The sequence below is a fragment of the Mchenga conophoros genome, linkage group LG16 (assembly GCF_057382185.1).
Source record: "Mchenga conophoros isolate Kocher_MC1m ecotype Shallow Benthic linkage group LG16, M_conophoros_male_GT1.1, whole genome shotgun sequence".
NCBI classification, from domain to species: Eukaryota; Metazoa; Chordata; class Actinopteri; order Cichliformes; family Cichlidae; genus Mchenga; species Mchenga conophoros.
In genome coordinates this window covers 23,727,898-23,755,250 of record NC_140541.1, presented here as the reverse complement: position 1 = coordinate 23,755,250, position 27,353 = coordinate 23,727,898, and the positions used below count along the sequence as shown (strand labels likewise).

The window sequence follows — 27,353 nt, the reverse complement described above, 5'->3', positions numbered from 1 at the left end:
TTTTTCCTTACGAATATCCATCCTTTTTAGGGTTTACGTCCGTGTTTAAGAGGTTACACACAAATTAGAGCACAAATGGTTTTTGAAAACTTCATTTTGACAGTTTACATCACAACAGCCTGAAACAAAATCAGACCTCCAGATTTTATTGTGACCTGTTAGCCCATCAGTTCTGTGTAAAAGTCAGCTAGATAACAAGTAAGATCCCTTACCACTGCAGCTCAGATGAAAGAACAGGTGAAATTTTAGATTGTCAGAAATGACAGTTTATCGATATTTATATCATGTCAGAAATGTCAGTTATAAAAGTATCATTTTTAGTTTTTAAGCACTTTAAATGTATGGACATACAGCTTGCTCTGCATGCATTGAATAATCTCTTGTAGCTCTCTTCAGGAAAACTTAGATATTAATCAGCCAAAATAAGTGAAGCAGAACAGAAGCTGTGATGTAACTAGATTAGGCAGATTAGGTAAACTCCCCAGCAGAACGTATTTCCACGTTTTTCTCCACCATCCCGGGTTGCTTAGCATCCAGCGGCACCTGAGGCTGGCTCTGAATTATGTAACTGTCCTAAGTGCGTAGGCTCCTCATTAAGCCCAGCTCGAAGAAAAATCTGTGTGCCTGGGTGCTTTATTATCAACTGGTACTGAGGGTGCAGCAACAGAGAACCACTCAGCAGCCTGAACTCTGTCCACTCCAGCTCCAGCATAGTTAATATAAATATTTATGAAAACTAATTTGCCTAAGAAAAGAATTTTCTTTCAATACAGCTACAATTTAAAGGAGAACTTGCTTTAGGTATAAAGACCTCTGTTATTGGTTATGTTTAAATATAAAATGAAAAAAAAAAAAAAGATTTCAGCACCTATTAGCAAAATATTTCCTCCTTACAGATAAAGTACTCTTTCTGACCTCAAAAGGTCCAAAGGTCCCAATTAAATGGTGGTTAGCGCTGCTGTGTCACAGCAAGACCGTCCTGGGTTCAAATACGTTTGCCAGATGGGGCCTTCTTTCTGGGTTAGGTTAACTGGCAATGAATTGGCTGTAGGTGATAATGGTTGTTTATCTCTCTGTATTAGCCCTGTAGTAGACCTATAACACATTCACTGTGTGCCCTGCCTTTTGCTCTCTGGGAGCTAGGATGGACTCCATGCTACCATCACATGAACTAGCTGAGTAGAAGAAAATAGATGCTTAAATATCCATAATAACTTCTATATGTGAAGTTTAAAACAATATAGTAAGATGTATTGTTTTAAACTGAAGAGAAATGTTGATATTTTGGTAAGAAAAAGCCGTACCAAAACATTAGAAATAGATTACTTTAATGATTGTATTATTATACAATTTTAAAAAATATATATATATATATTTTAAAAAAAAAAACAATAACTGTGGTTCAGTGATACAAACGTGGCTTAATACATGCAAAAGTCTTTATCCTCATCTTCTTCATTTATAAACACTCATTACAGGCAAATAAATATACAAAAAAGAGCTTTATCGTCACATAATTAATTGATAACAAAAACAGATTCTTGTGCGGTTTAGATCATTCCATTTGGTGTTATTTGGCAAAGTTTAGATGTGGAGTCGGTGGTATCCCAGTACTTATGGACAGATTTTATGGAGTTAAGTATATTAAACGTTTATGTGTCCTTCATAGTTTGGGGAAACCTGGAGATGAGTATCACTATTTATTTGAATATAGACAGAAATATCTGCCTGTATATTTTAGGTTAAGACCAAATGCTTATGAGATGGAGTTAATTAGCATTAAGGATATAATTGTACAGAGTAAACTGACAAATTTTGTAAAGAAATTGTATCTGTATTTGGACATGGGAGATTTGCTGATAGATGTGTTGATTTTAATGATGATGATGATGATGTGTACTGAAGAAAAGAAAATTTGTAGATTTTCTTTTTTTATCCTGGGAGGAGTTTTATGAAAACGAAGTAAAGTTGTGCATTTAAATGAGCAGGATATGAGGGACGATTTTCCAAATGGTTCAAGTTTGCAACTAAACGGCTCTGTAAATACAACAAGCTCAAATAATTCTAGCTGATCGGAGCACCTGTTGTGACCAGTTTGTAATAGGCGCCCCTCTTGGCCATGAGTTTATCATGTGTGCCTTGCTCGATGACAGCTCCATGAGACATCACAGCTATGATGTCTGCAGTCTGGATGGTTGACAGCCGGTGAGCGATGACGATGCAGGTTCGTCCTTTTCTTGCCTCATCCAGAGCAGTCTGCACGGTCTGCAGGACAAAAAATCTCTGTCATCAGCGAGTTCCTTTTGTGTGTCATGGATATATGATATGGATGTTTTGTCAAACTTTCATTTAAAAGACTAGATTAGAGGACTTAAAAGATACCTTTTCACTTTCAGTATCCAGGGCAGACGTGGCCTCATCTAACAGCAGGATCTTGGGGTTCCTGACAATAGCACGTGCAATAGCGATGCGTTGTTTCTGTCCTCTTGACAGCTGCGAGCCCTGGGCACCAACCTGAGTCTCATATTTCTACCAGTTTGAAAGAGAGAGAAAAGCAGCAAGTTATACTCTAAGTTCACCACAAGTCATCTTTAAAATGTGTGTTTGTTTGATTTTTTTTAGGATAGTAAACCTATACTAAGTGCATTTAGCATCTGGAAAACGCTTGTCTGCACATTCTGCCAGTTACCTTCTAAAAGGAACTACAGGCAATCAACGTCACATTCAATTTAGCTTTAATTCTGAATTTATGCTTAGTTCGCTTACTCAGCTTTCTTTTTAATCAAAAAATGACTGACCGGACAACATTTCAAGTCATTTCAGTCCTACTCACATCAGGAAGCGTCATCACAAAGTCGTGAAGATAAGCTTTCTTAGAAGCTTCAATAATCTCCTCCATGCTGACACTGCGGGTGTTATCTCCATATTGTATGTTCTCAGCTATACTGCAGTCAAACAAAACTGGCTCCTGGGACACTATCCCAATCTGAGATCTTAGGAAAGGCACATTGACTGAATGAGATGGGACGCCATCAATCACCTGAAAAGAAAAGGTGACACAGTTACAACAGAGCGAATGGTTTTGCTCACACTGAATACATTTTGTGTATCTGAAATTAACATTTAAATCAGTCAACACACACCACTTGCCCTTCATCAGGGTCATAGAACCTCTCCAGCAGTTGAACGCTTGTGCTTTTCCCGCAGCCGCTGCTCCCAACAAACGCCAAAGTCTGCCCGGGCTTCACAGACACACGGAGGCCCTTCAACACCTGGGTGTCCGGTCGTGTCGGATAGGTAAATTTGCAATTAAGGAAATTTATTTCTCCTCTGAAGTTTTTCTAAAGATGGATGACAAGATTCACAAAAGTAACACGGGCTACATCTTAAAACTCATGAACCATTTCAATGTACAGTTATTGACATTCACCAACCCATATCTCTCCATCTGACTGGCTTATGCTGATTTTAGGAACTCTGTCCAACAATTTGAAAAACTGGGCAGCAGCAGTTTTGGCTTTGGCATAATCTGGAGTGAACGAGGAAGCTCTGCCCAGTGCTGTCCCACTGATCACGACTGCTGAAATCACCCTGGGGAAACACATGACCACAGTGTTGATGTTTGGCAATCACATCACAAAGTTGAACATGTCAAAAAGCAAGATTTTTACCAACCTAAAAACAAACATATATTGCAGACCCTCAGCCCTGACCAGGAAGCCTCCGTATCTAAATGAAGCAGCATAAGCCAAAAAGATGACACACTGAGCAAAGCCAAAACAGAGCCCATAGATGTTGGCTTTCTTCTTGGCAGACTTATAAGGCAATTCAAGTTTCTGCTCATACGAATCCACAAATGAGCTCTCTTTGGCCAAACCTGCAATGGTTCTGATGTTGGCAAGAGCCTCACTGGATACCTGTGGGAGAGAAATCACTTAACCGCAAGAAATTCAAAGCTGCCTGTGTACTGGTGTGATATTAAAATGGAAGATGAGCTTACCTGACCTGCTTCTTCCATTGCCTTCTTATCTTCATTTGCAAAACCTGTCAGCATCTTGGCTTGGAATACCCCAGACAGCCCAATGAGCGGCAGGAAGCACAAAATTACCAATGTTAATTTCCAGCTGAAGTAGAAGGCAATGATGAAAGAGACTCCTATGCTGGTCACTGAGTTAACAATCATGCCAATCTGGGATCCCGTTGCCTACAGAAATTATTCAAGCATGTTAAAAAATATTAAAAAACAAGATTTTAATTGTAAAACCAAACTGTGAAAACAATCCTGTAGTTTCCTACTTACCCCCTGAACCATGGATGCATCTGTGGCCAGTCTGGTGGTCAGAGCTCCAGGACTGTTTATAGGGTTATCAAACCAGCCAATCTCTTGTTTCAACATGGCCTGGAAGCCCACTTTTCTCAGGCGGCGCGTCAGAAGCTCTCCAGATTTAGCAAAAGAATATCCCTGTAATATTAAATGTGCATTGTAAAAAAGCCATAAAATACAGTATTGACCCTCTAACCACACATTGATTCTTACCATTACTCTGTACTCAGTTCATTTTAAAATTGATTTATACAGCACCTAATCAGAACAACAGTCGCCTCAAGGCATTTTATATTGTAAGATAACCCCTAACCCTATTTTATCCAATCTGCTAACCTTCTTCAGAAAAATTATGGCCCTTTTTCCCTTCCCATGGCCCTTTAACATAAACCAGTGACACACTCCGGGGCCTGATCAACCCTGGCAGGGCCTCTTTGGATGACGGTGTCTAGTGATAATGGCCGATGAATCCAAGGTCCACTACTGACGATGTGTCCCAAATTTTAATATGATAATTTAGATCAGATCTCTAATCCCTAAACCTAACCAAGGAAAAATGGCAGATTATCTTGGGTAAAAGAACGAAAGTTGAGGCACACAACAATGTGTGCCGCTGGTAAAGTTTCTGTGCTGCTTTTCCTCATAACAGCCATCCCCCAAGATTTTCTCCATTTAAAGCAATGCATTGTCAGGGATTGTAACATCTAGTCCTTTTAATGAACCCGATTTATGATGACAATGTCAGACCTTTGGATCTTGTACTGTGGTTTGAATGGTGTTTGTGTGTTTTCTGTTGGAGAGGAAGGCAAATGTCCCCTCACTGGTACATTAAAGATTTACTCTGCTCCACTCTAATTTAATAACGCTACCAACAGTTTTGTTTTGTTTTTGGTATTTATGTTGCCTTTGCTTCTGTGCAGTAAAGAAACCACAGTATAATTAAAACCCACGTTGCCAAGCCCCACCTGTTTTAACTATCTTGACTCTGTTATGACTGCTTTCATGGCACGCGCAAGCAATTCAGTCATCAGATAGCCACACACATGTAGAACATGTGCAGAAAGGCAGGCGTTGTTCACATGTCGCCTGTATAATTCTTCATTTTTGTCATACCGATCACATTATTGCAGTTCATCTTCTTCTAGAGACATAAACAATTTCTCCACAACTGCTATTCTAGATTATGTTTTGTTTTTAATATGTCTAAAATTGCAACAGCATACCTGTAAAAACTGTGAAATGAAACTAGCCACGGCCACGATGCAGAACAGAACACATATCCCATTGATCTGTTTCCTCTGTTCATTCAAGTCCTGAATTGCAAAAGTCTGTAAAAACAAATACCGGTGAAATATTTTAGCCCATGCTCAAACCAGCTGTACATGTAAAAGATGACATGCGTTCTTCATGAGAACAGCTCTTACCCCAAGAATCTGGCTGAACAAGATGGCATATATGGGGTTGACAGAGCCATTGACCGCAGCTCCCAGTGAGCCAAGCAGCATGTAGGGCCATTCCTGCTGATTGTACTTAAGGATACGTGCAACTGGAGCAGGCTCTACATGTTCTTCCACATCATTTTGTTGCTGTTAAAAGATATGTGTAAGGACCATTGTTTTTCATAGAACAGTTATTAATTGTCTTGGCATATTACATAGCACGAGAGGAATCTCTGTACATTTTCTGATTTGATATTCGTGTCCATAGCAATCTTGAGGCTGCCTGATAGTGCATCAGGGACAAAGTCATTTGACAACTGGCTCCAAGATCGCAGCCGCAGAGAGCTCCTGCAGGTGTAATATAGAGAATATCAAAGTATTTTCTTACTGATGATCTTTTCCCATGATCTCCTTCAAGTGGACTTACTGTACCTTTTACTGGATCTACGGCTTCCACGGCTAAACCCCCCTGCTTTTAGATCAAAGTCTTCTTCAGGAGCTTCACTGATCACATCTGGGTGTAAAGGGTGCAGAACTTTTAATTATGCGTCATCACAATGTAAAGCAACTACACTCTCTAACTGTATCAGACAAACAACAGGCAGCCAACTTGTTATCCTGAATTTCCAACCGTGCATGACAATCTCTGTCTAGTCCAGGTAAATATGTCTTCAACAGGGAAAAACATACAAAATGAATTTGAGAAATCACCAAAGGTTGGAACATATTCTCTATCAGATTAAATTTAGTTCTAAATTTAAATGTTTAAATTTAATTTAAATGTTCTACATCATATTCTGGACATATTTGGGCATTTGATTTTGTTTAACATTTGAAGATTATACCATAAATTTTGATCCACGCATTTTCATTTTCTTGTACCAAAAGTCCAAATCTAGTAATTGACAGACCACATGAATCCTACCACTAGTTGTGTTGGTTTGGCCTTGGCTTTGCAGGGTGACCAGAGTGAAGTAGACGCCTTGCTTCCCCAGTAACTCGCTGTGTGTTCCTCTCTCCACAGCCTGCCCGTGCTCAAATCCTATAATAACATCTGCATTTCTAATCGTGGAAAGACGATGAGCTATAGAAATCGTCGTCCTGCCTGTGCGCACCTGCAGATATGGTTGTTATTAGGGTGTCAGTCCCCTAAACAAGATACTAATGAAGTCAAAATGTATGAAATATAAAAAATGGCTCACGTTATCCAGTGCTTCCTGGACTACAGCTTCACTTTCATTGTCCAGGGCAGATGTGGCCATATCCAGCAAGAGGATCTTGGGGTTTCGGATGAGCGCACGAGCTATGGCAATACGCTGCTTCTGCCCTCCGCTCATCTGGCCTCCACCTTCACCCACCATAGTTTCAAATTTCTGGAGTATAAGAGTAAAATTACAGCACATGACTGTAAAACTGCTGTAACTTCTGCAATTGTGCTGTATATCATTTTTAAATGTACCTGTGGTAGCTCCATAATAAAATTGTAGGCATTAGCCTCTTTTGCCACCTGGATAATGTCGTCCACGGTTACTCCAGGTCGACCAAATCGGATGTTCTCTGCAATGGTGGTAGCAAACAGCACTGGCTCCTGCTCAACAATCCCAATTAGAGATCGTAGCCACTGGATGTTCAAAGTACGGATGTCATGACCGTCCAAAGTCACCTAAGAAGGATATTTTATTACAAGACGTTACAACAAAGCCCCCAAACATCTCATTGCCTGTGTCTGAAAAGTTTCTCAGATAGTTACCGTTCCTTCCTTTGGGTCATAAAACCTTTGAATGAGCTGGACTGTGGTGCTCTTTCCAGATCCACTTGGTCCAACAAATGCGGTGGTTTCTCCTGCTCTGATCTGCATGCTCAGATTATCTAAAATCTGAAAAAGGTTGTTGACTTTCAGTGCGTGTAAAACTGAAACATGACAGAACAAATATCAAGCAAAGAATGTTACCTTGACATCAGGCCGGGATGGGTAGTAGAAAGTGATATTGTGGAACTCAATATCACCTTTTACTTTGTCTAATTTGTGACCTTCTTCTGATAGACAATCAATTTCCGGTTCCTGTGAAAGTAGCAACAAATAAACTTTATTCATTATTTTAACATTGACTAATTTGGTTCTTCTGGTTATGTAAGTTAGCTGGTTTTACCCGGTCAATTGTCTCAAAGATACTCTTTGCAGCAGCGCGACCAGAAGCGAAGGCCTCCAGGCACGGTGAGGCCTGGCCAAGGTTCATTGCTGCCATGAGTACACCAAAGAAAACCTAAAACAAACACAGCAGCATTAAAAGTCAGCAGTTTTCCATCTTTGTATTCTACAGAGTATTACCATTTAGAATTTAATATTTCATACCTGAATAAGAGTACCAGCCGTCATCTCCTTAGTGTCGATGACCAGTTTAGATCCGTACCAAAAGGCCAGACCATAGCAGAGGAAAATGATGCACCACAGGTATCCCTGAAACACTCCTATGATTGTTCCTTTTTTAACTCCCCAATTTTGAGCTTCCACAAGGTTTCTGTCATACCTGTGCAAAATTTGTATTTTAGCATCATTACAAATAAAAGTATTAGCATTTATATTGTACTACAAAATACCTTTCAGCTTCTTTTTCCTCCCCTCCAAAAGCTGCTACCGTTCTGATGGATGACAGGACCTCATCAGCCACGGCCCCTGCCTTTGCATAGGCTTTAAGCTCTCGTCCTGTCAGTCTGGCCACAGCCTGCAGGAACCAGGAAGAAAAATGCACAAAATAAAAACATATCAAAGCTTAAACATAACAGGAAAAAAGGTATCTATCCACCAACTGCCAACTGACTATCAAACGCTTACCATAGCCATCAGTCCAGCACCTATACCTATCAGAGGGCTCACTGCTATGACCACCAGAGTCAGCTTCCACCCACCAATGAACCCAACCATGAAGCCAAAAACAAATGTAGAGATCCTCTCAATAAATATAGACACCTGATCAGCAATGGCACTGTTAATCTTGTTGATATCGCTATAAAAAGAAAAAAGCAACAGAATGTGTAAAAACATGTTGAGCAAAACAGTGATAACAGGCTGATCAGCAGGCAGAGAGAGACACAACGTACTCAGATATCCTCGTGTTTAGTTCACCCACAGAGTTGCAGTCGAACCATCCAATCTCCATTCGCATTACTTTTCTGAAATAAGTCTTTCGAATTCTCTGTGTTTGCTTTGCAGCCGCCGTCACCCAGAATGCAATCTAAAATGTGATTTTTTAAAAAAGACATCACATTATACAGACACAAGCCATGCATTTTCAGAAAGGATTTAAACAAACTCCATATTTTTATTCTTTAATTCAGGATTACTCCTTATTCTGGTTCTTGGTGCAGCTCATCAGTTTGTCCACTACCTGAAACAAACCTTTCCCTTTCAGGAAACTTTTCTTCTGATTGGCTGCCCTTTATATTGAGAAGGTGTGAGCAGCACATGGAGGGGGGATGCTGTTCTTACACAGCCATGAGCCTGAGATGACCGTGTTAAAAATACCCTCTCTCATTAACAGCACAAAGGCCAACAGCTGATAGTAAATGGTCTTAAATTGAGTGCTAAGTGGATGTTTGAAATTATTCACCAGAAGCGACAAAAAAGAATCAAAAATTAAAGCTGAGTATGTAACATGCATACTTACCTGAAAGTAACTAACAATCAGAACACCGAATCCAATCCCAACATAGTAATACGCAAACAAGGTCATCTGTGCTTCAATATCCACCCTACCAAGAGAACAAAAATGAGTAGCAGTAACAACAATAACTCTTTACTGTAGCAACAATCTCATCTGGAATAAACAAATGACTTACCCGCAGTAGAGTGTGGTGTTTTCATCCGTTTCATACACGGTGTCGTTAACCCAGTAAATAGTATTGTTGTTGCAAGTCTTGTTGGGATCTTTCAGCTCTTGGACCTCGCGCTCATAATCCACAAATGTGTTTGTCATCATGCCATAAACGAGGAGCATGAGCGGTGAGGCTGCGCCGTGTACAAGGGCACACACACTCCCCACCACCATCATCACGATGTCTTTCCAAGTGGCAAATCGGAACTGAAAATGGGAAATTGTGGATTTGTGCTTGTGGCAATAAAGAATGTTTCGTGCTTATCTACCTTTTTTTTTGATCATTCAAGAGCAAAGGTAAGGAAAAGAACAAGCTTTTATAGAGTCATGGAAAAAATATTTACCAGCTGAAAGTATCCAACACTCAGAGCATTTTCTTTTTTCTTCTCTTCCCTGTAAAACATGTAAATAACCTATGACTGTAAATGACAGAAAAACTGCAAACACATAGCATGTTAATGTCTCCCAACCCAAACTTACCCATTTTGACTGTCATCTGAAAAGAAGGGAAATTATAATTAGAGTAATTGCTTAGCTTTTTTAAGCAAAACTATTAGTAAGATATATGTAATGATATTTAGTCCTTTTTTTTCCCACTAAAAGTAACTCACTCACCTTCTTTATCTGCATGTGGGGGTGATGTAAGACTGACCTTCTTCTTCATTTTTGTCGCTCTGACTCAGGCAGTTGTATACTTACTTTCTGTGGATAGAAAAGTTAAACATTGGAATAAATATCAGTGTAACTTAATATACTTTAAATGTAATGTAAATGAGGCAAGTTACACTGTATTTTATTGGCACAAACAGACAGGAAAAAGGATGACATGATCTGCTGAGAATTCAATAATTTCAGACAAGCTGATAGCATGTGGGTTGAATTAACTTCTTTTTATCGTGCTGTCTTGTTCATTGTTTTCAATTTTTATCCAGCTGCTTGGACATACGAAGGACAAGGGAAATATTTCAGCAGCACATTACTCTGCACAGGTCAGGATACCAATATAAATGATAAAAGATTAAAACACAACAAACAACATGAATAAGTATTAATGGGTTTAATAAACCACTCTGGGTCTTAAATCAGTGTATCAGAATCCACATACCTGGACTTCTTGGTGAATCTCTGCTTTCTTACGAAACCCACCAACAACGCTGAGGTTCTTCAGAGGAATGTCCTATCTCACACTCAGGTTAACCTATGCCTCCCCTTTTATACTATCTACTCCTCCATTAGACTGATAAACGTCAGCAATATTTGCTGACATTTGCAAGTCTTTGCAAGACAAATTTTAACTAAGTGAAGTCAGTTTATGCCTCCTGCCTCTAGGCTGATTCCTTTATTTTAAGAACAAATTCTAACATTTTCAGAAATTATAAGGTTATGAAAGAAAAAGAAAAGAAAACATCCTTTAAGGCAAATGTATTAACTTGTTATCAGAAGTGATTGTAAAAAGGGTTTAATGACCGCGGGGACATTCATTATGAGTAGGAGTTCAGTCTGTAATTTGTGTCTTTGTGAAATTTTGATCCCCACCTTTCATTAGCAGTCATTAAAAAAATTCTTTACAAAACTTTTATTATTTGCAAATTTCAATGAACAAGTGAGAGCGAATAAATAAGCTAATTACAAACTCTTCTACTGCTAATTCTAAAGCTGGTTATGCTTATATGAATTACATCATTAGAATACATTTAAATGTTTGTTAGCCACCTGTCTCCTTTACATAACTGCAACTGTTTTGGTAGCAGTGTGAGCTTCCTCAATTTTGATTTTTAAAAGTGTTGATACGTCATAACAAACACAATTCTATCTCAGGTTGGAAGAACAAATCCTTGTAAATAAGCAGAATCTCAGGGAAGGAGTGAGGATATAGGGGTTAGCGTTTGTGGGATGGTGATGAAGGGCCTGGTTTTGGAATTTGCTCCTGCTTTACAGCAGCTTATTGTTCACAACACCGGTGATTGATAATAGCACAGGTAGGACAGGGCTCCACTCCGTCAGAGCTCCTGTGTTCTTACACTCTTACCCAACTTACACTTACAGCTACTATTCTTAAACGTTTAAATACTTTAAATAATGTAATTGTTAGTGTAAAACATAATGATGAAATGATAAATACTTAAATAGACAGTAATATGGGGCTGAGGCTCCTGGACAAGACTATGAAATAATGGAAATTTACCATCAGATAAAAATACCTAAATACAGAAAATTTCTGTATTTTTACGAGATAAGACATTAAAATACACTTGTTTTAGCTTTATATTTACATGAAATCTTGTGAATTTAAACAGGCTTTGTTAATAAAATATAGCTACACGTGTAAAAACAATGAAATCACCCCATAATGTGGTCAAACACTCATCTAGTAAAATCAGTGGAGCCTGAAATTTCAAAAACGTATTGTTATTAGTTGAGCTTTATTGTGTAATTGTTTTTAAAGAATTGTGTTAAAACTTTTATTCCATAATTAATGTAAAAATATATATATCTACACATTAAACAAAAGTCAAAATACTTTTATTAAACTAGTAACTGGGTTTAAAAATACAGCATTTACTGTTCATTTTGGATTATATGAACAGTATAATAGGTTTTTATGTGTGTTCAAACAAAAAGTTAATGGATTTACCCTCTTACAAATATCCAGAAAATGTTATTATAATTACAGTATACTGTTATTTACAAAGCTTATCGAGTAATTACTTATGGATGTCAATATTGAAAGAGCTGAGCTTAATGAAACACTAACTTTACTTTGTGTAATAATGCCTTAACACTACTGCAATATGACATTAATACTGTTGAGTTTGCTTTAGCTGTCCTTAAAAACATTTGACAGTTTAAAGAAATCTGCAGCTGTAAAACCACTTGACCACTTGAATGATGATATTGTGTTTTATAACATCAGCTTTGTACCATAAGGACACGCTTCGTTCCTGTGCCTCAACATTTAATTCTGGTAGCAAACAGAAAACGACAGAAAACTTCTCACAATAATACAAATGTATTAGGTTGTTATCATAAGTGATTGTAAAAAGGGTTTAATGACCGTGGGGACATTCATTATGGGTAAGAGTTCAGTCTGTAATTTACAACATCATTGTGTAATTTTGATCCCTGTCCTTTATTAACAGTCATTAAAATTGTCTTCACAAAACTTTTATTATTCATAAACTTCAATGTACAAGTGAGAGCGAATGAAAAAGCCAAGCACTAAATGTTCTAGTGCTAATTTTTAAAGCTGATTATACTAATTTTTTTTTATTGTTGATTGTTCTCAACACAGGTGAATGATAAAAGCACAGGAAGGTCGGGGCTGTCAGAGCTCCAGTGATTAATCTTACATGAACACCTGCTATCAAATATTCTTAAATAATTACTGTACTTTAGATTTAAATGTTTACAATGATAAGTCTTAAACAGTTAGGACACACTTACTTCCTGTCCCCCAACACTTCATTTTGTTAACAAATAGACCACATCAGAAAACTTTTATAATAATGTGCTATAAAAAACAAAACTGTTCTTTTTAAATAGCTTTTAATGAACCATAACAAACACACAGAATTGAAATGAAAAACCCTAAATTTAGAGTCACACTGAACATGGCAAGTTTCCCTGGTGCTGCAGACACTTCAAAGGTGTTTGGACACCTGTTATTTTTCAATCTAGGTGCAACTGACAACAGGTACAGTTAAGATTTGCTGTGAAAAAGTGCAGGTGTAGTCTAGCTCTACCAGGATAACACATAGGTGCAAGGTGATTTTCTCTGTCTAAAAGCACAGAGAAAATCTAATACATGAGGAATGGAAGACAGGAAAGAACTGAAGAAAGGCATCAACTAAGCTTTGGGACCAATGTCTTTGTGCAAAGAGGAAGACAACAAACAATGCCAGTCCTTTTAGTGAAACCTGTGCTCACAGTCCAACACCATGCAAATTGACCAACATTCCTCAGAGAATACCAGAACTGGCTGGCATGCCAGTCTCTTCACAAATGAGAAGAGGTTCACATATTTCTTAGGGGAAGATGACCGCCAGCCATCTGCTCAAAGTGTTCTTCTTCCCTTTATCATCTTTCCTTTTATCTTGAAGGCAGCTGTTGAATTAAATATAAACATAAAGAGACAAATGACTGCTTAAAAAAGAAGTGAGAATCGTTTTAAACAGGAATAATAATGATGATGCAGTAAAAATGATTAGAATTAACACTGAAAGACTACATGGAGGGAACACTGAAGGAAAAACTTAGTTTATTATCAAGACTGCATTAACTAGTGCTTTTCAAAAGTATCTATAAAGGTTTCCCTGCAAAGTTTTACATTATGACACAAAAGATGCAACTGAAGGTGACAGTGAGCAAGTACCAATCACCAATAGCTTTGCTATTGGTGATTGGTACTGCTATTACTTAGATTTGCTAAGACCACCCTCACCTTAATATCATTTACTAATATATGAAGATTGAAAACAATTATACCCTTGTTCAAACTCCTACATTATACAACATATCTGAATGAACAAACTCATGTAAAATTACAGAAACTTTATTTCTTTTTCTTTTTGTCTTATTTTGCCATTTTACACTCAGTGCATCAAATTTAGATATGCATTTACGGCATAAAACTGGAAATTAACACCTTTATCTTCTAAATAAACATAAAATATTTGGGAAATTATTTTAAACATTTTTTCTTATTTTTACAGTCTTTTTGTGTGTGATAATGTTTTAAAAATCCGTAAAAATGTAAAACAAACAAACAAACAAACATATATATTCTATATATTCATAGTACAGTTTTTTGTGGTATTTTATATTAGACATTAGTCGATATACAGACAGTTTTTTTGTAATTTTATTGATATTTCACACATTCAAAAATAACAAGACATTTCTGTAAAGTGTCAACATTCAGGTAAATTTGGGGGGGGGGGGGGGGGGGGGGGTCTTAACACTGTTTAGGTTAGCTTAGCACAGACTGGAAACCAGCCTACTGTGGCTTGAACGGTAATAAAATGCACCTCCAAAACCTCCCAAAGCTCAGTAATTAACATATCGTTGCTTGACTGGTACAGTATGTTAGAGCTGGAGGCGGGCTGTGGTTATCACATCCCACTGGTTTCCTGGCAGTGAGACACGAAAGCAACAGTGTAGACTTTGATAGACTGATTATGGTCATTCTCTCCATATAAAATAAAGAAACGGAATGGGTTTGTGTTTCTTCAGGTCCAAGCTCTACACATCAAGAACCAGTAAAGATACAGTTGAAGACAAAAAAAGATTAAAAAATAAATAAATAAATAAATGAAATAAGTGTAATAAAAATTGAGCGAGAAATTTAGTGTCCAGGGGTTGGCGCTCTTCATTCAATTTTCAGTGGAAAAAAAACACAGAGCTCCGGCTGAAGTTGCCAGTTCAGTAATTTTTCCGCTGAACTGGCTGTGCTGCTTCTTACCCCCGCGTTCTCTCCCTTTTGGTGCATTTTGTCACGCAGCCATGGCAACCCTTAGAGTCAACCACTATCCCCGGAAGTTTCGGAGAACTGGCAACAAATTAAATAGAGGAGAGAGAAAAATGAGCTTCTTACTTCTTTTCGGTGGAGGTTCATGCCTCGCTGCGCTGCAGGTCTCATTTCATGTACTGACTTTGGAAAACACGGAAGTGAGTTGTTTTTTTATATCTTTTTTTTTTTTACTTACACTCCATATATGAAGTTTATCAATCTTTCCGCGCCTTGAAATTTTATATTTTATATAACAGGCGGGAAAGTGAACTAAAGGTGACGAATTTAAAGTTAATGCGATAAAAGGCTTGGCTCAGTGTTACACCCAGTAACTTCAGTTACTCGTTTATTCTGATCAGTTCAAAGGTGTGAGGCGCATTCACAGGTAAGGCTTTTGAATCTACCTGCAGCTGAGGAGGATAATCAACTGATTTCATAATCAATGAAGTGTGTGGGTCAAGATGAGTATTATTAAGAGAAATCTTACTGAGGAAAAAGTATCAAATACCCCCCAGGTCCCGGCTTCTAAACTGTGATTATTTCCTGTTTTCCTTCTTTCTTTTTTCTTTTTTTTTTTGTTTTGTGAAATTAACTAATTTGAATTTTATTTCTTGTTCTGTGGAACAACATTAAGAGAGATTTTTTGTTATTCCTCCAGTGTTTTACAGATATGTTAGATCCAAAAATCTAACATAAAGATGAATCCAGATTTTCAAAATTAATTAGCTTGTGCGACTCCTGCATAGCCCACAGGGCATTCCTGCCACACCCAGCTCCAGTCACCCAGGCTGATCCCACCTCCATCCCCACCTTAGTACATTGTTCCACCGGATAAACCTGTCAACTAGTACATTTACTCAAGCATTTCTCCTACTTCCTCATCTTGACTCAGGGGAACATATTTTAAAATCGGTATTTTCAACTTGGAAAAATAAAAATAAATCTGAACCTAAATTGTTGTAATTATGATACACAAATTTCGGCCTTTTACTTTAAGTACTTTACCTAACCTAACCATTCACTAGTTTAAAGACCAGGAGGATCCACAAAAACACAGGGGGGAAACACAGATAACTGGCAACGGTGCATTAGAGCCAGCATAAAATCTGTGTCAGATCAAACATGTGGATCGATCTCCTATGGTTAACCTTTGGGGAAAGAAGGAGAGCACCCAAAAGTAGCTTTAAATGTATGTTCGTGCTAATTTCTTTTATAGTGTAATATTTCTAAATTTACTCACAATAATTTAAATACTTCTTCATCCGCTAGACGAGAGTGTAAAACTTCCCGTGGCCATTTCCTTTGTCTCATTTCTCAAATGACAGTAAAAGTCGTCAAAGTAATATGTGAAATTCTTCACAGCCTTGTGTTATCGCTCATTCTTTGCATTTTGCAGATGTTTAGTTTATCTTTATATTTCTGTCTGCAGTCTCACCAGTTGCTGATTGTGTTTGTAGCCAAATCAGATGATTTAATCTTTCATTCTAACAGGTTCCCTCACAGTGGCGCCATTGTGTATATATGTAAGGCCTTCATGCTACATGCTGTCACCATCTATAATGCATGATATCAGTCTGGGAGAGAAGCATCTGCCAGATGTTATTGTCATCACTTTAATCATCGGACATTTTTAAATAATTTCACAAATAAAGTATTTCTCATTTACTAAAAAAACCCCAAACCCAAAAAGTTTAGTCTTTTTGGTTGTCTGTGAAGTCTGCCAAGCCCACAGGCATCACGTCATGAGCGTTGTAAAGCATGTTTACGGAGCTTGAGTGTGTCAAGTCACAGCAGGTTGTTAACCTGTAGTAGCATGCTCAGATGGTTTACAGATGTAAAACTATGCATGACAAATAGGAGTGTGAATGTGTGCGCAAAGTCAAGACAACATATTACAGGAATATGCAGAAGAGTAGGTGTAAAGTCATTTCCTTCATTGAAGAAAAGAGCATTAGGTGTACGGTTGGCCAAACAGGAGTGACAGGATGATCCGTAAATCACAGCATGGTTTCGTTACTGTCTATTCCTCACATCCAATGCAAATACAAGTGCTGGTTTTCTTTACAAAGTAGATTCAGATATGACGAGTATTTGTACAAAAGAGCAGCCGGTTAACCAAAGAAGAATGATGGAGTAGGCATTCAAATATGACAGGTCTTTTAAGTAATTAAAATAAGGAAAACAAGTCAAGACTTTAGAGTCATACCTTATTAGAAACCCTGTCATTCTAATAAGGTATGTAATCATATTGGCCAACCGGACTGGCACAATTCAGAACCGTGTCATTGATCTCAATGATTTAATCATCAGATGAAGCTGTCATTTATCAGCAGCCTACACTCGTAGTTTTGACCCCCTCACACAGCCGCTAAGGGTTTTGGCTCAACCTCCTATGTTATTGCACATCAACACCTATTTGTTATAATCGTTTAACCATGACCTATAATATATATGTATAAAAGTTCCCGAAGTTATTTGAATATAACCTAATAATAATGTTCCACCTTCTTCTTGACCTTAGAAAAATGTTTCTGTACATCCTCGGGCTGGTGGCTGTTTGGTTCGTTTATCGCTGGTACAGAGAAACCAAAAGAGTCTCCAACAAGGAGGACAAGTATGTGTACATCACAGGTTGCGACTCCGGGTTTGGTAATCTCCTGGCGAGACACCTGGACAAGCTGGGCTTCCGCGTGATTGCAGGCTGTTACACCGGGAAGGGTGAGGATGAGCTGAAGAAGGTCTCCTCCGACAAACTGACCACCATCCACCTGGACGTCGCCGACTCTGAGAGTGTGAGCAAAGTGGCAGCTTTCATCAAGACTCTGGTTGGACAGAAGGGTGAGTGGCTCAGTGTAAAGTCTCCCATTTTTAACTGATGAACTTAAATGTCAAATATTTGGATTACATGCCAGGAAAAACCAGGATTAGTTAAAGTGGCTGTTAAGGCAATTCATCTGTTTTCACAGTCATTTCTTTATTTTTATCGCAAAAGCAGTCCATCACAGTAATTTTTAATCGCTTTAGATAGGCGTGAGTAGAATAAATATACTAATGAAAGAATTATTCAGTATTGTTTTCTTGAATAAAATGTGAACAAGACTGAAACTTAATGTAAAGGCCTTCCTTTTTCACAGTGAGGACTGTGTCAGTCTGTATACTCCTATCTGTTGTCAGTATAGTCAATAACCCAGCTACCCACCCACCCACCCACCCACTCACTCTGTTTATTCCAGCATGAAGGAAAATAAAACAAACCCTGAACAACTGAACTGTAAGAACAATGAAGCAAAGAGAACATCTCATTATGTTAGTGTTTTTATTCATCTTTAGGCACGAAAAAAATATTTTTGAACTTCATTTTTTTTTTAAAAGCATGTACTTTTCAAAGAATTTTTTACATGTCAATTTCGGTGGACAACATATGTTTTGACTTGTGAATTTGACAAACAAATAAATAATATACATTGTGTGTTGTATTTATGTGCAAGTATACCACCAACGCTGACACAAAGACAAGAAAACAGCCTTTGAATAGCTGTCCACTGTAGTGACCACTATGCGTAAAAGGGTTAATGTATTTAATGACTCAGTGTTTGGATTTGAAGTGTGCCTGCAGGAAGAGCCAGCCTGTTTAACTCATTTCCAGTCATTTTAGGGTTTGGAGCTTGTTTTAATGGTTGATGGCCGCCCCTCCCTGAGCCTGGTTCTGCCTGAGGTTTCTTCCTGTTAAAATGGAGTTTTTCCTTCCCCCTGTCACCAAAGCGCTTGCTCATAGGGGGTCATATGATTGTTGGGTTTTTCTCTGTATCTATTATAGGATCTACTGTACAATATAAAGCACCTTGTGGCAACTGTTGTTGTGATTTGGGGCTATATGAATTGAATTGAATTGAATATCAGACCTGGGAAATGAAAACAAAGTTCTGAGCCCAATTTTTAAACTGGCTTTGAGAAGTTAATGTTATGCAGTGGAAAGTGAAGTGTATCTGCAAATCATTTGACTTTATTGTAGTAGATGCTTAGCTGCTCATATCAGTGATTTTTCAAAGTGTGGATTCATGGAATTGAGTCTAGATTAGAAACCGGCAGAGCATGTTTATCACTTTAAAGTGGGCCTACATGACATAAAATGAGAAGCAAATACACAATGTTCTTAAGAGTGGTTTGCTATGATTTCACAATCAGTCTGGGTTAATGACCCAGAAACAATATCTCCCAGCAATAACACAAAGAATTTAAAAAGTTATGACATTTGAGTTTTCCCAAGGGCCACAGTTGGGGAATATTTTTGACATCTACTCTCTCCAACAGCAGTTTGTAAGGAGATAAAGTTACGTTGAGTATAAATTAGTTAATCTTACTGTTCCAGCCCTCAACAACAGTCCCAATTCTCATGTGGCCCTGTTTTTATGGTATACTATATTTCAACATTAATGATTATAACACGCAGTCCAAAGCAGGGATTTGTGTGTCCGTACTGTGGCTCTCATTGTGCTTCTTGTTGTTGGGTTTGTGTTACTTCAGGCCTCTGGGCTGTCGTGAACAACGCTGGAATCTCAGTGCCGTCCGGTCCCAACGACTGGCTCACCGTAGAAGATTTCAAACCTATGATAGCGGTCAATCTGCTCGGTGTCATCGATGTGACCCTGAGTGTCCTCCCCCTCATCAAGAAGGCCAAAGGCAGGGTGATAAACATCGCCAGTGTGTGTGGTCGAATCAGCCCATTCGGCGGACCTTACTGTGTGTCCAAGTATGGAGTGGAGTCCTTCAATGACAGCCTCCGGTGAGAGCACATCTGACTTTTCAAGCCTGTACATGCGTACCCTGTGAGTCTGCTGACTTGCAGCATCTCATTTTGTGTTTCAGTATCGACATGACACCATTTGGAGTCAAGGTGTTATGCATTGAGCCCGGGTTCTTTAAAACAAACGTGACTGACACAGCTATGTTGAAGAATAACTTCATGAAGCTCTGGGAAAGATTACCTCAGGAAGTGAAAGATGACTACGGGCATGGTTTCTTGGACACAAGTGAGATGCTTTATTTCATTTAACAGATAAGACTTACTCGGATGCATTATGTTTTCAAGCTGTTCATCCATTGCACTCCTTTCCATCTTCAGCCTGACATTGTATCTACTTTAATCTCTTCATTTCATGTGACTGTGCAGAATCAATATGCAGCAGACAAGATTTCGTGCACCAGAAGCTTTCTGGACTCTTTTCAGCTGCATTAATCTTGCCTATGATCCCGACTGATGATCATTAGTCCTTTAATTGAATTGAATCATTTTTACAGAACTCATGTGTGAAACATTTCTCTTTTTAGCGCTTGAGCAGTTGGACGAGAGGTACAGGCAGATTGTAGACGGGGACCTGATGAAGGTGGTCGGCTGTATGGAGCACGCCATCTCTGCCCTTTATCCACGCACTCGCTACTCTCCCGGGTGGGACGCCAAGTTCCTCTGGTTGCCGATGTCGTACATGCCGAGCTGGCTCTCAGACACGTATTTAATTAAAAGTAAACCCAGACCCAAAATATCTGCGCTGTAGTTTCTGTCACGTCAGTCAGTGAAGCATTTTGGGCTAATCTGAAGATTATATGGGCGTGTGTTTATTTTCTTACGATAATTATGACTCTAGACATTATTACATCTATTTAATTGATTAATAGAGCTGCACTCAGAAGAGTACATGTCAGGTAATGAAGAAACCTTTGAGCACTGACAATTAACTTTGTGTCAAGTCATGTAATAATCTTGAATGCTGTGTCATCTCACCTTTGCTAGTAAAGCAAAAAATCCTAACATGTATTCGTCCTACATATCGAAGAGTGTGCTCTGTAACCTTTAGTCAGAGATTTTGTGCTTTCACAATTGATTTCAGTTGAAAGGGGAGTGCTGTTATCAGAACCAGGGCTCATGGACTCTGAGTGTATTACACAAGCCCAAGCGTGTAACCTTTTAGACCCTCCTGTTAAATCGGACTATGACTCTGCAGACTTGTTACATAACTTCACCTTCAGCACCAGGTTTTGATGTAGAAAGCACCTTTCAGTTAATTTATATTCCCAGGGGTGAAGCAGCAGAAACATCTAAAGCTGTAACCATGGTATGTTTGTATTATTTTTATGATTATTATTTGTTCTACTATTGTACATTTAGTGGTGCTTAAATTTGTGCTGTTGGGCTCTTGGTACCCATTGTGATCACCTAGCTCAGCTAACGTCTGGATAAGTTATTGGCTGTTTATTTATTTTACACTAAGTTAATTAGCAGACTTGACAGGAGTGGCTCGATTGAAACCTTTTGTTATTTTTGTATGCGTTTTTTGGGGGGGGGTTTTGTTACATTTTACTTTCAGTAGATAGCCTAATGAGATCTGATGCCATCTGGTGGATGAATGAAAATTGTCATGTTTTTAAAAATCTTTTTAAAAACATGCAGATAGTTTGGCTTTGAGTTTTCACAGGGTTATGTTAATGAAACACAATTGGTGCACAAATAAAATAAAATGTATTGAGAAAATGCCCAAAATCGTACACATTTTTTTCCAACTGCATACTTCCTTATTCCCGCATGTTCGTGTGAGAAACAAAGAGGACTGGATTAAGATCTTTTAATAAAATCTCTCACACCACAATGTAAAAGAACATTGGAATAATTCTTTACAGTTTTATTGTTCAAGTATATCGCTGAGTGTCTATAAAAAGTAATGATCCAGTTTTTGGTAAGTCTTTTATAATCGTGAGCTCTAAGCAGCATTTTCCTGTAGTTTGAGCTAACAGATGTCAGATAAATGGGCTGTAGTTCTAGTGCTTATCAGTTCAGTTTGAGTTCTCAAAGCACTCTCTCACTTCAAGCTTCATTCACTCACACATATACACTTTTTTTTTTTAATGCATAACATTCATGCACACACATCAGGGGCAAGTCAGGATTTAGTATCTTGCCCAACGATACTCCAGCATGCAGACCAGGGGGGCTAATGATCAAACCACCAGCCTCCTGAATAATAGATGAACTGCTGTACCTCCTGAGCCACATCCACTCCCTCATATATTCCCCTCTCAAATGAGTTCTAGGATAACATAATGTTACCATATGAAATCTGGTAAAGCAGAAGTAAAAAGTAACACATGAAAGGTCAGTAAACCTGTGCTCACAAATATGCTGATTAAATCTCCAAAAGTTGATTCTGTTCATCTGGACGTAGCGTTTTGTGGGAGAAGCGTTTCGACTGCAGGTTTCCCCGATCTTATAAACACTACATTTGCATAATGACTGAAACCAGCCCACTGAAGGAACAATGGGCTGGGAGGTCAGTTCCTTAATCTTAGTTATGCAAATCCTCATGACCATTGATCAACAACCACCGACCAAAACCCACTGATCAAAGACAACTGATCAATGGCCATGAGTATCGTTCACAGAGAGTTGGGGAATGGCTGCAATCACAGCATTGTAAGATGGCGAAAGATGTACCCTTAGGCCCCCTCCTCGATTCAGAGATGGTCTTTCCCTTTTCACATAAATGGCCTCCTTGACTCCGCGCTCAAACCAGCGTTCCTCCCTGTCCAGGATGTGCACATCCTCATCCTTGAAAGAGTGTCCACTGGCCTGTAGGTGTAAAGAGACTGCAGAATCCTGACCTGACGAGGTAGTTCTTCTGTGTTGTGCCATCCGCTTCGCCAGAGGTTGTTTGGTTTCCCCGATGTATAAATCCTGGCAATCCTCCTGGCACTTAACAGTGTACACTATGTTACTCTGTTTGTGTCGGGGGACCCGATCCTTGGGGTGGATCAATTTTTGGCGCAGCGTGTTTTGGGGTTTAAAAGCCACAGAAACCTGGTGTTTAAAAAAAAATGCGTCTCAACTACTCCGATACTCCTGACACATATGGGATCACTACAGGTTTTCGCTTGGGGAGCGGTTGTCCTTCACTCCTGGATCGGCTGGGGCTTTCTTTAGGTGCCTTTCCAGCTTTTCAGTCATTATGCAAATGTACTGTTTATAAGATGAGGAAACCTGCAGTCAGCTGAGACTGAAGAAGTCACTTGGATGAGTGACGAAACGTTTCTCCCACAAAACGTTACGTCCAGATGAACAGAATCAATTTTTGGAGATTTACTTACCTGGATGATTGAGAATGCATCAAGACATACTGATTAAATGTATTCAGTTTAACCTTCCAGCTTTCAGACCTGTGAGGGTAGATGCCAATTTTCTGTTTGGGTGAACTGAACTTCATTTGGGGACATATTAATCAGGTGTGGCCACATTTTCTTAGATCTCAGTCTGTTCTACTCAATACTGGGTTAAGGGCTCACTTAGTTGTGAATGGCTTTAAAAGCTATGTAATTCTGCCATAACCAGTTGAGCCACAAGGGGGAGCTGAAGCTAAATAATAGCAGTGGCGCCCTGGTTTGCTAATGTGGTTACAGGCTTTAACACTGAGACAAGTTTTAAATCTTTTATTTAAGTGTTAAATTGCTTTATTCTTCGATGTCCAGAACTTTTATGTGATGCTCTGCTTTATGAAAAATAAAACGAGGCTAAACAAACATTAAGAGGCCGTGTGTATAATTCAGGTTTCATTACTGCTGCTTAAATGTTTTGAAATGCATCCCAAGTTTCTCCCACCAGGTATTTACAGACCGTCTAGCAGCTTATTTGGCAGGGGTAAGACGATTTCTCTGTTTTTGTATAAATTAATTACTTTATCCAGAGATTAAAATAAAGTAGAGGATGGCATTATGAATGTGTGAAGTCTTTCATTTTAGTTGTAATTTTTGTGTCTTAGGTAATCCTGTCACACCTGGCCCTAACCTGTGTTTTCCTTCTGGCCACGCTCGCTGCCGTCCGCTGGTACATCAGAGATTCCTACAAGGTTGATGGTTTCAGCCAGAAACATGTGCTCATCACAGGCTGTGACAGCGGCTTTGGGAATCTTCTGGCCAAACAGCTGGACCGAAAAGGTTTCCAAGTCATGGCCGCCTGCCTCACAGAGAAAGGTGCCGCAGACTTGGCAGCGGCTGCCTCCCCCAGACTGAAGGCCTTCCTGCTGGATGTTACGGACAGCGCGAGCATCAGGAAGGCGGTGGAGTCTGTGAGCAGAGAGGTCGGAGAGCGAGGTGAGCCGGGCGGACAGCAGGGGGTGCACACTGATAGGGTGCCAGTCAGAGTGAAGCACTGGGAGAGATAAAGCCAAGCTGGTCCATCCCGTCATCAACCCATCATCCTCCTACTGATACATGTAACACATCTTGCCTTTTAAGGGAGAAACCTGCTTCTGACATAAATCAAGACTGTAGACTGAGATCTGACTACCAACTGTGGGACAGCATGTGCTGAAAACAAATGTTATTACTGATGGGCAAAAAGTAATTCCATCATTTGATTTTATCTATGAAAAAGATTTTTACTGAAAAAAATAAAGGTGGCAAATGTGTAAAACAAATGCCATAGATCAGTTTGTCAGGCCCATGCTCTATGTAAGTGGCTCCTAACCTTTTTATCTTATAGATCATTAGAAAAGAACCCATATGTCTGTTTTCACCTGCTTCTCAGATGTTCAGTGTGTCAATGACAGATTTTCACCACATAGATTTTCAAATTTTTCGAAACCCAGGGGGCAAAAACATCTGATTTTCCACAAGAACCAAACAAATTTTACATAAGTTGGGAAAAAATACTATTTTGTATGCAAAAGATGTCCAAAGTCATCTCTGCAATGAGTCTACTCCAGCAAATAGGAATTATAGACCTGGCTTCATCCAACATTCAGATGCATATTAGCACACACACAAGGAAGTTTCATGCCATACTTACAAAATGCCTACAGAAAAGGATACAAACCAAAATTTGGCCAACCTGTGTATGTGGAGCATCTCATACTCTTCTCTAGGGTTGAACATAGGTAGCAGATTGATCAACTTGTACTAAAACCTTGCACAGCAGGTCAGTGTTTGACATCTGGAGATGCAGAGAAGCATCTGCATGGGCTGTAAGCAGTTTAATCTGTCAAGATTACAAAGCAAAAGATTTAAAAGATGAAGGTCATGAGCTGTTTTCTGGTGGTCGTTATTGTGTATCCTGCAGGTCTGTGGGGTCTGGTGAATAATGCAGGAAGATCGACACCCATCGGCCCAACAGAATGGATGAAGTTAGAGGATTTCACAAAGGTTTTGGATGTGAATCTGTTAGGAGTGATTGACGTAACCCTCCAGTTTCTGCCTCTCTTAAAGAAAGCTCGGGGCAGAGTGGTGAATGTAGCCAGTATTCTGGGACGACTGTCTCTCACTGGTGGAGGATACTGCCTGTCCAAATGGGGAGTGGAAGCCTTTTCTGACTGCCTCAGGTATGAACATGTGGTTAAAAACATACTGCTGAGGTGGGGGTTTTTAAGTCATAATTTAAAAAAAAGAAAAAAAAAGAAAGGATTAACACTTGGGTAGGCAAGATGGTTTTGGTGACATTGGACCAATAAAATAATGTGAGTGTCCTGATGCTTTGATAACTCCACACTACAGTTAGTTACGCATCTTTTAAGGGGAGATCAGGAGACTACTATAAAGCGATGTTAGCAGTAGTTGAAAGAGCTGAAATCTTCAATTCACTTTTATTCAGTTTTATTTATATAATATCAAATCATCTCAATGCACTTCATAATCCCCCAAAATACAGAGAAAACGCAAACAATAAGAAGCCCCCTATGAGCAAGTACTTGACGACAGTGGGGAAGGAGAAACTCATTTTTAACAGCAAGAAACCTCCAGCAGAACCAGGCTTTAAGAAACACTTCCAAAGCTTTTGAATTCATGCCTATTTTCAAATAACAAATATTTGATATTTGTTATCTGTTAATGGACCTTTTGTCCAAAAATGGACCCATTGACCTCTGCCTATAAAAAAAAAATACATACACATAAAAATACACATAAAAATATAGTAAAGCAGAAATGACATCTACCACAGTCTAATGAAAGTATCAAAGGATTGAAAATACTCACATATTAACTATGCCGCAGCATAGTACTGATGGAGAAGTGCTCAGTAAAATTCTTTCACTTGCTTTCAAGAGACACGCTGTCTGCTTTGTCTGACCAGGAGGGACATGCAGCACTTTGGTATTAATGTGAGCATCATCGAGCCCGGTTTCTTCAAGACTAACGTGACCCGCATTGATCTTATTGACGCTAACCTGAGGAGGCTGTGGTCCCGCCTCCCTCAAGATGTGAAAGACTCATATGGAGCTACATACTTTGATGAGTGTGAGTAAAAGTGCACTTTGTTTAAATCAGCTACAGATCAACTAAACAGATGCTCTGTAAGATCACTTTTATCTGATTATTGATCTCTCAGATGTGAAAGCTCAGACCTTCTCCATGGGACTCTTGTGCAGTCCGGATATCTCTAAGGTGACGAGGTGCATGGAGCACGCGCTGACCGCTCGCTTCCCACGCACACGTTACGCAGCAGGCTGGGACGCAAAGCTTTTCTGGATCCCTTTGTCCTACCTCCCTTCATTCATTGCAGACTTTATAGTCAATTTGATTCTCCCTTCTCCTAAACAAAAGATGTAAATAGCAGACAGCCTTTAACATCGCTGTAAAACTTTGTATGACTGTGTCATTACTTCTCTCCTGTGTATATGTTGACCATGTTCACCCTAAGCTAAAGCTGATTGAGATTTTCCCACACAGCATCTCTAGGGGTTAGAAAAGATGATTCAAAAAAAGATAAAACAGTAGCTCAAATAACCACTTGTTAAAACCAAGATATACAGAAGAGCATCTCTGAACACACAACACATCAAACACTGAAGGAGATGAGCTAGAGCAGCAGATGACCCCACCGGGTCCCATTCCCATCGGCTAAGAAGAGGAAGCTAAGGTTACAATGTGCACGGGCTCACCAAAATTAAACAATACAAGACTGGCCTGTTGAGTCTTGATTTCTGCTGTGACATTCAGTTAATCGGGTCAGAATACGACATAATTAATATGAAATCGTGGATCCGTCCTGTCTTGTATCAGTGTTTCATGGTGGAGGTGGTGGTGTAATGGTGTGGATCTAAAGGACCTAAAGTGTGCCACATATTTAAGCTCATATGTTTGAAATTGTTTAAACACCACAGCCTATGGTGGCGACTTCCAGCAGGACAACACTAACTCATTTAGGATGTTGTGGTAGGGGAGATTCACACCAT

General features: G+C 39.1%; 3 protein-coding genes across 4 annotated transcripts; 2 read left to right on the top strand and 1 right to left on the bottom strand.

Moving 5' to 3' along the window:
• Positions 1 to 1,295: 1,295 nt before the first annotated feature.
• Positions 1,296 to 10,817, bottom strand: abcb11a (ATP-binding cassette, sub-family B (MDR/TAP), member 11a). 2 transcript variants are annotated; one of them, XM_085248831.1, is made up of 28 exons: positions 10,741 to 10,817; positions 10,251 to 10,337; positions 10,116 to 10,131; positions 9,980 to 10,028; positions 9,601 to 9,842; positions 9,429 to 9,513; positions 8,863 to 8,996; positions 8,597 to 8,768; positions 8,362 to 8,486; positions 8,117 to 8,291; positions 7,914 to 8,027; positions 7,715 to 7,825; positions 7,514 to 7,639; positions 7,223 to 7,426; positions 6,966 to 7,136; positions 6,689 to 6,878; positions 6,196 to 6,277; positions 6,003 to 6,111; positions 5,749 to 5,910; positions 5,548 to 5,652; positions 4,301 to 4,462; positions 4,001 to 4,204; positions 3,676 to 3,917; positions 3,435 to 3,591; positions 3,144 to 3,341; positions 2,834 to 3,040; positions 2,383 to 2,529; positions 1,296 to 2,265 (listed from the first exon to the last, which is right to left on the bottom strand). In XM_085248831.1, exons 2-28 carry the CDS (start codon positions 10,297 to 10,299, stop codon positions 2,065 to 2,067), a joined length of 3,939 nt encoding a protein of 1,312 aa, XP_085104957.1. In that variant the 5' UTR covers positions 10,300 to 10,337; positions 10,741 to 10,817; the 3' UTR covers positions 1,296 to 2,064. The 2 variants fall into 2 exon arrangements, with proteins under 2 accessions (XP_085104957.1, XP_085104958.1); XM_085248832.1 differs by having other exon boundaries at positions 7,271 to 7,426.
• A 4,335-nt stretch (positions 10,818 to 15,152) lies between these two features.
• dhrs9 (dehydrogenase/reductase (SDR family) member 9) lies at positions 15,153 to 20,696 on the top strand. The gene is made up of 5 exons (XM_085249004.1): positions 15,153 to 15,302; positions 17,666 to 17,982; positions 19,669 to 19,927; positions 20,011 to 20,174; positions 20,473 to 20,696. Exons 2-5 carry the CDS (start codon positions 17,670 to 17,672, stop codon positions 20,694 to 20,696), a joined length of 960 nt encoding a protein of 319 aa, XP_085105130.1. The 5' UTR covers positions 15,153 to 15,302; positions 17,666 to 17,669.
• Positions 20,697 to 21,131: 435 nt separating this feature from the next.
• Positions 21,132 to 27,083, top strand: LOC146556839 (retinol dehydrogenase 7-like). The gene is made up of 6 exons (XM_085249003.1): positions 21,132 to 21,254; positions 23,789 to 23,824; positions 23,946 to 24,276; positions 25,244 to 25,502; positions 26,252 to 26,415; positions 26,507 to 27,083. The coding sequence occupies exons 1-6, from the start codon at positions 21,132 to 21,134 to the stop codon at positions 26,725 to 26,727; spliced, it is 1,134 nt and encodes a 377-aa protein (XP_085105129.1). The 3' UTR covers positions 26,728 to 27,083.
• The last annotated feature ends 270 nt before the right edge of the window (positions 27,084 to 27,353 follow it).

What these genes read in the sequence shown, in the direction of transcription:
- LOC146556839 (XM_085249003.1), top strand. Translation starts at nt 21,132, where the DNA reads ATGACTCTGCAGACTTGTTACATAACTTCACCTTCAGCACCAGGTTTT. An exon ending in TAGCAGCTTATTTGGCAGGG is followed by an intron (nt 23,825 to 23,945) that starts GTAAGACGATTT and finishes TTTGTGTCTTAG; the next exon opens with GTAATCCTGTCACACCTGGC. An exon ending in CAGAGAGGTCGGAGAGCGAG is followed by an intron (nt 24,277 to 25,243) that starts GTGAGCCGGGCG and finishes TGTATCCTGCAG; the next exon opens with GTCTGTGGGGTCTGGTGAAT.
- abcb11a (XM_085248831.1), bottom strand. Translation starts at nt 10,299, where the DNA reads ATGAAGAAGAAGGTCAGTCTTACATCACCCCCACATGCAGATAAAGAA. An exon ending in AACACCACACTCTACTGCGG is followed by an intron (nt 9,514 to 9,600) that starts GTAAGTCATTTG and finishes TTCTCTTGGTAG; the next exon opens with GGTGGATATTGAAGCACAGA. An exon ending in CATCCCGGCCTGATGTCAAG is followed by an intron (nt 7,640 to 7,714) that starts GTAACATTCTTT and finishes AACCTTTTTCAG; the next exon opens with ATTTTAGATAATCTGAGCAT.
- dhrs9 (XM_085249004.1), top strand. Translation starts at nt 17,670, where the DNA reads ATGTTTCTGTACATCCTCGGGCTGGTGGCTGTTTGGTTCGTTTATCGC. An exon ending in GACTCTGGTTGGACAGAAGG is followed by an intron (nt 17,983 to 19,668) that starts GTGAGTGGCTCA and finishes GTGTTACTTCAG; the next exon opens with GCCTCTGGGCTGTCGTGAAC. An exon ending in GCATGGTTTCTTGGACACAA is followed by an intron (nt 20,175 to 20,472) that starts GTGAGATGCTTT and finishes TTCTCTTTTTAG; the next exon opens with CGCTTGAGCAGTTGGACGAG.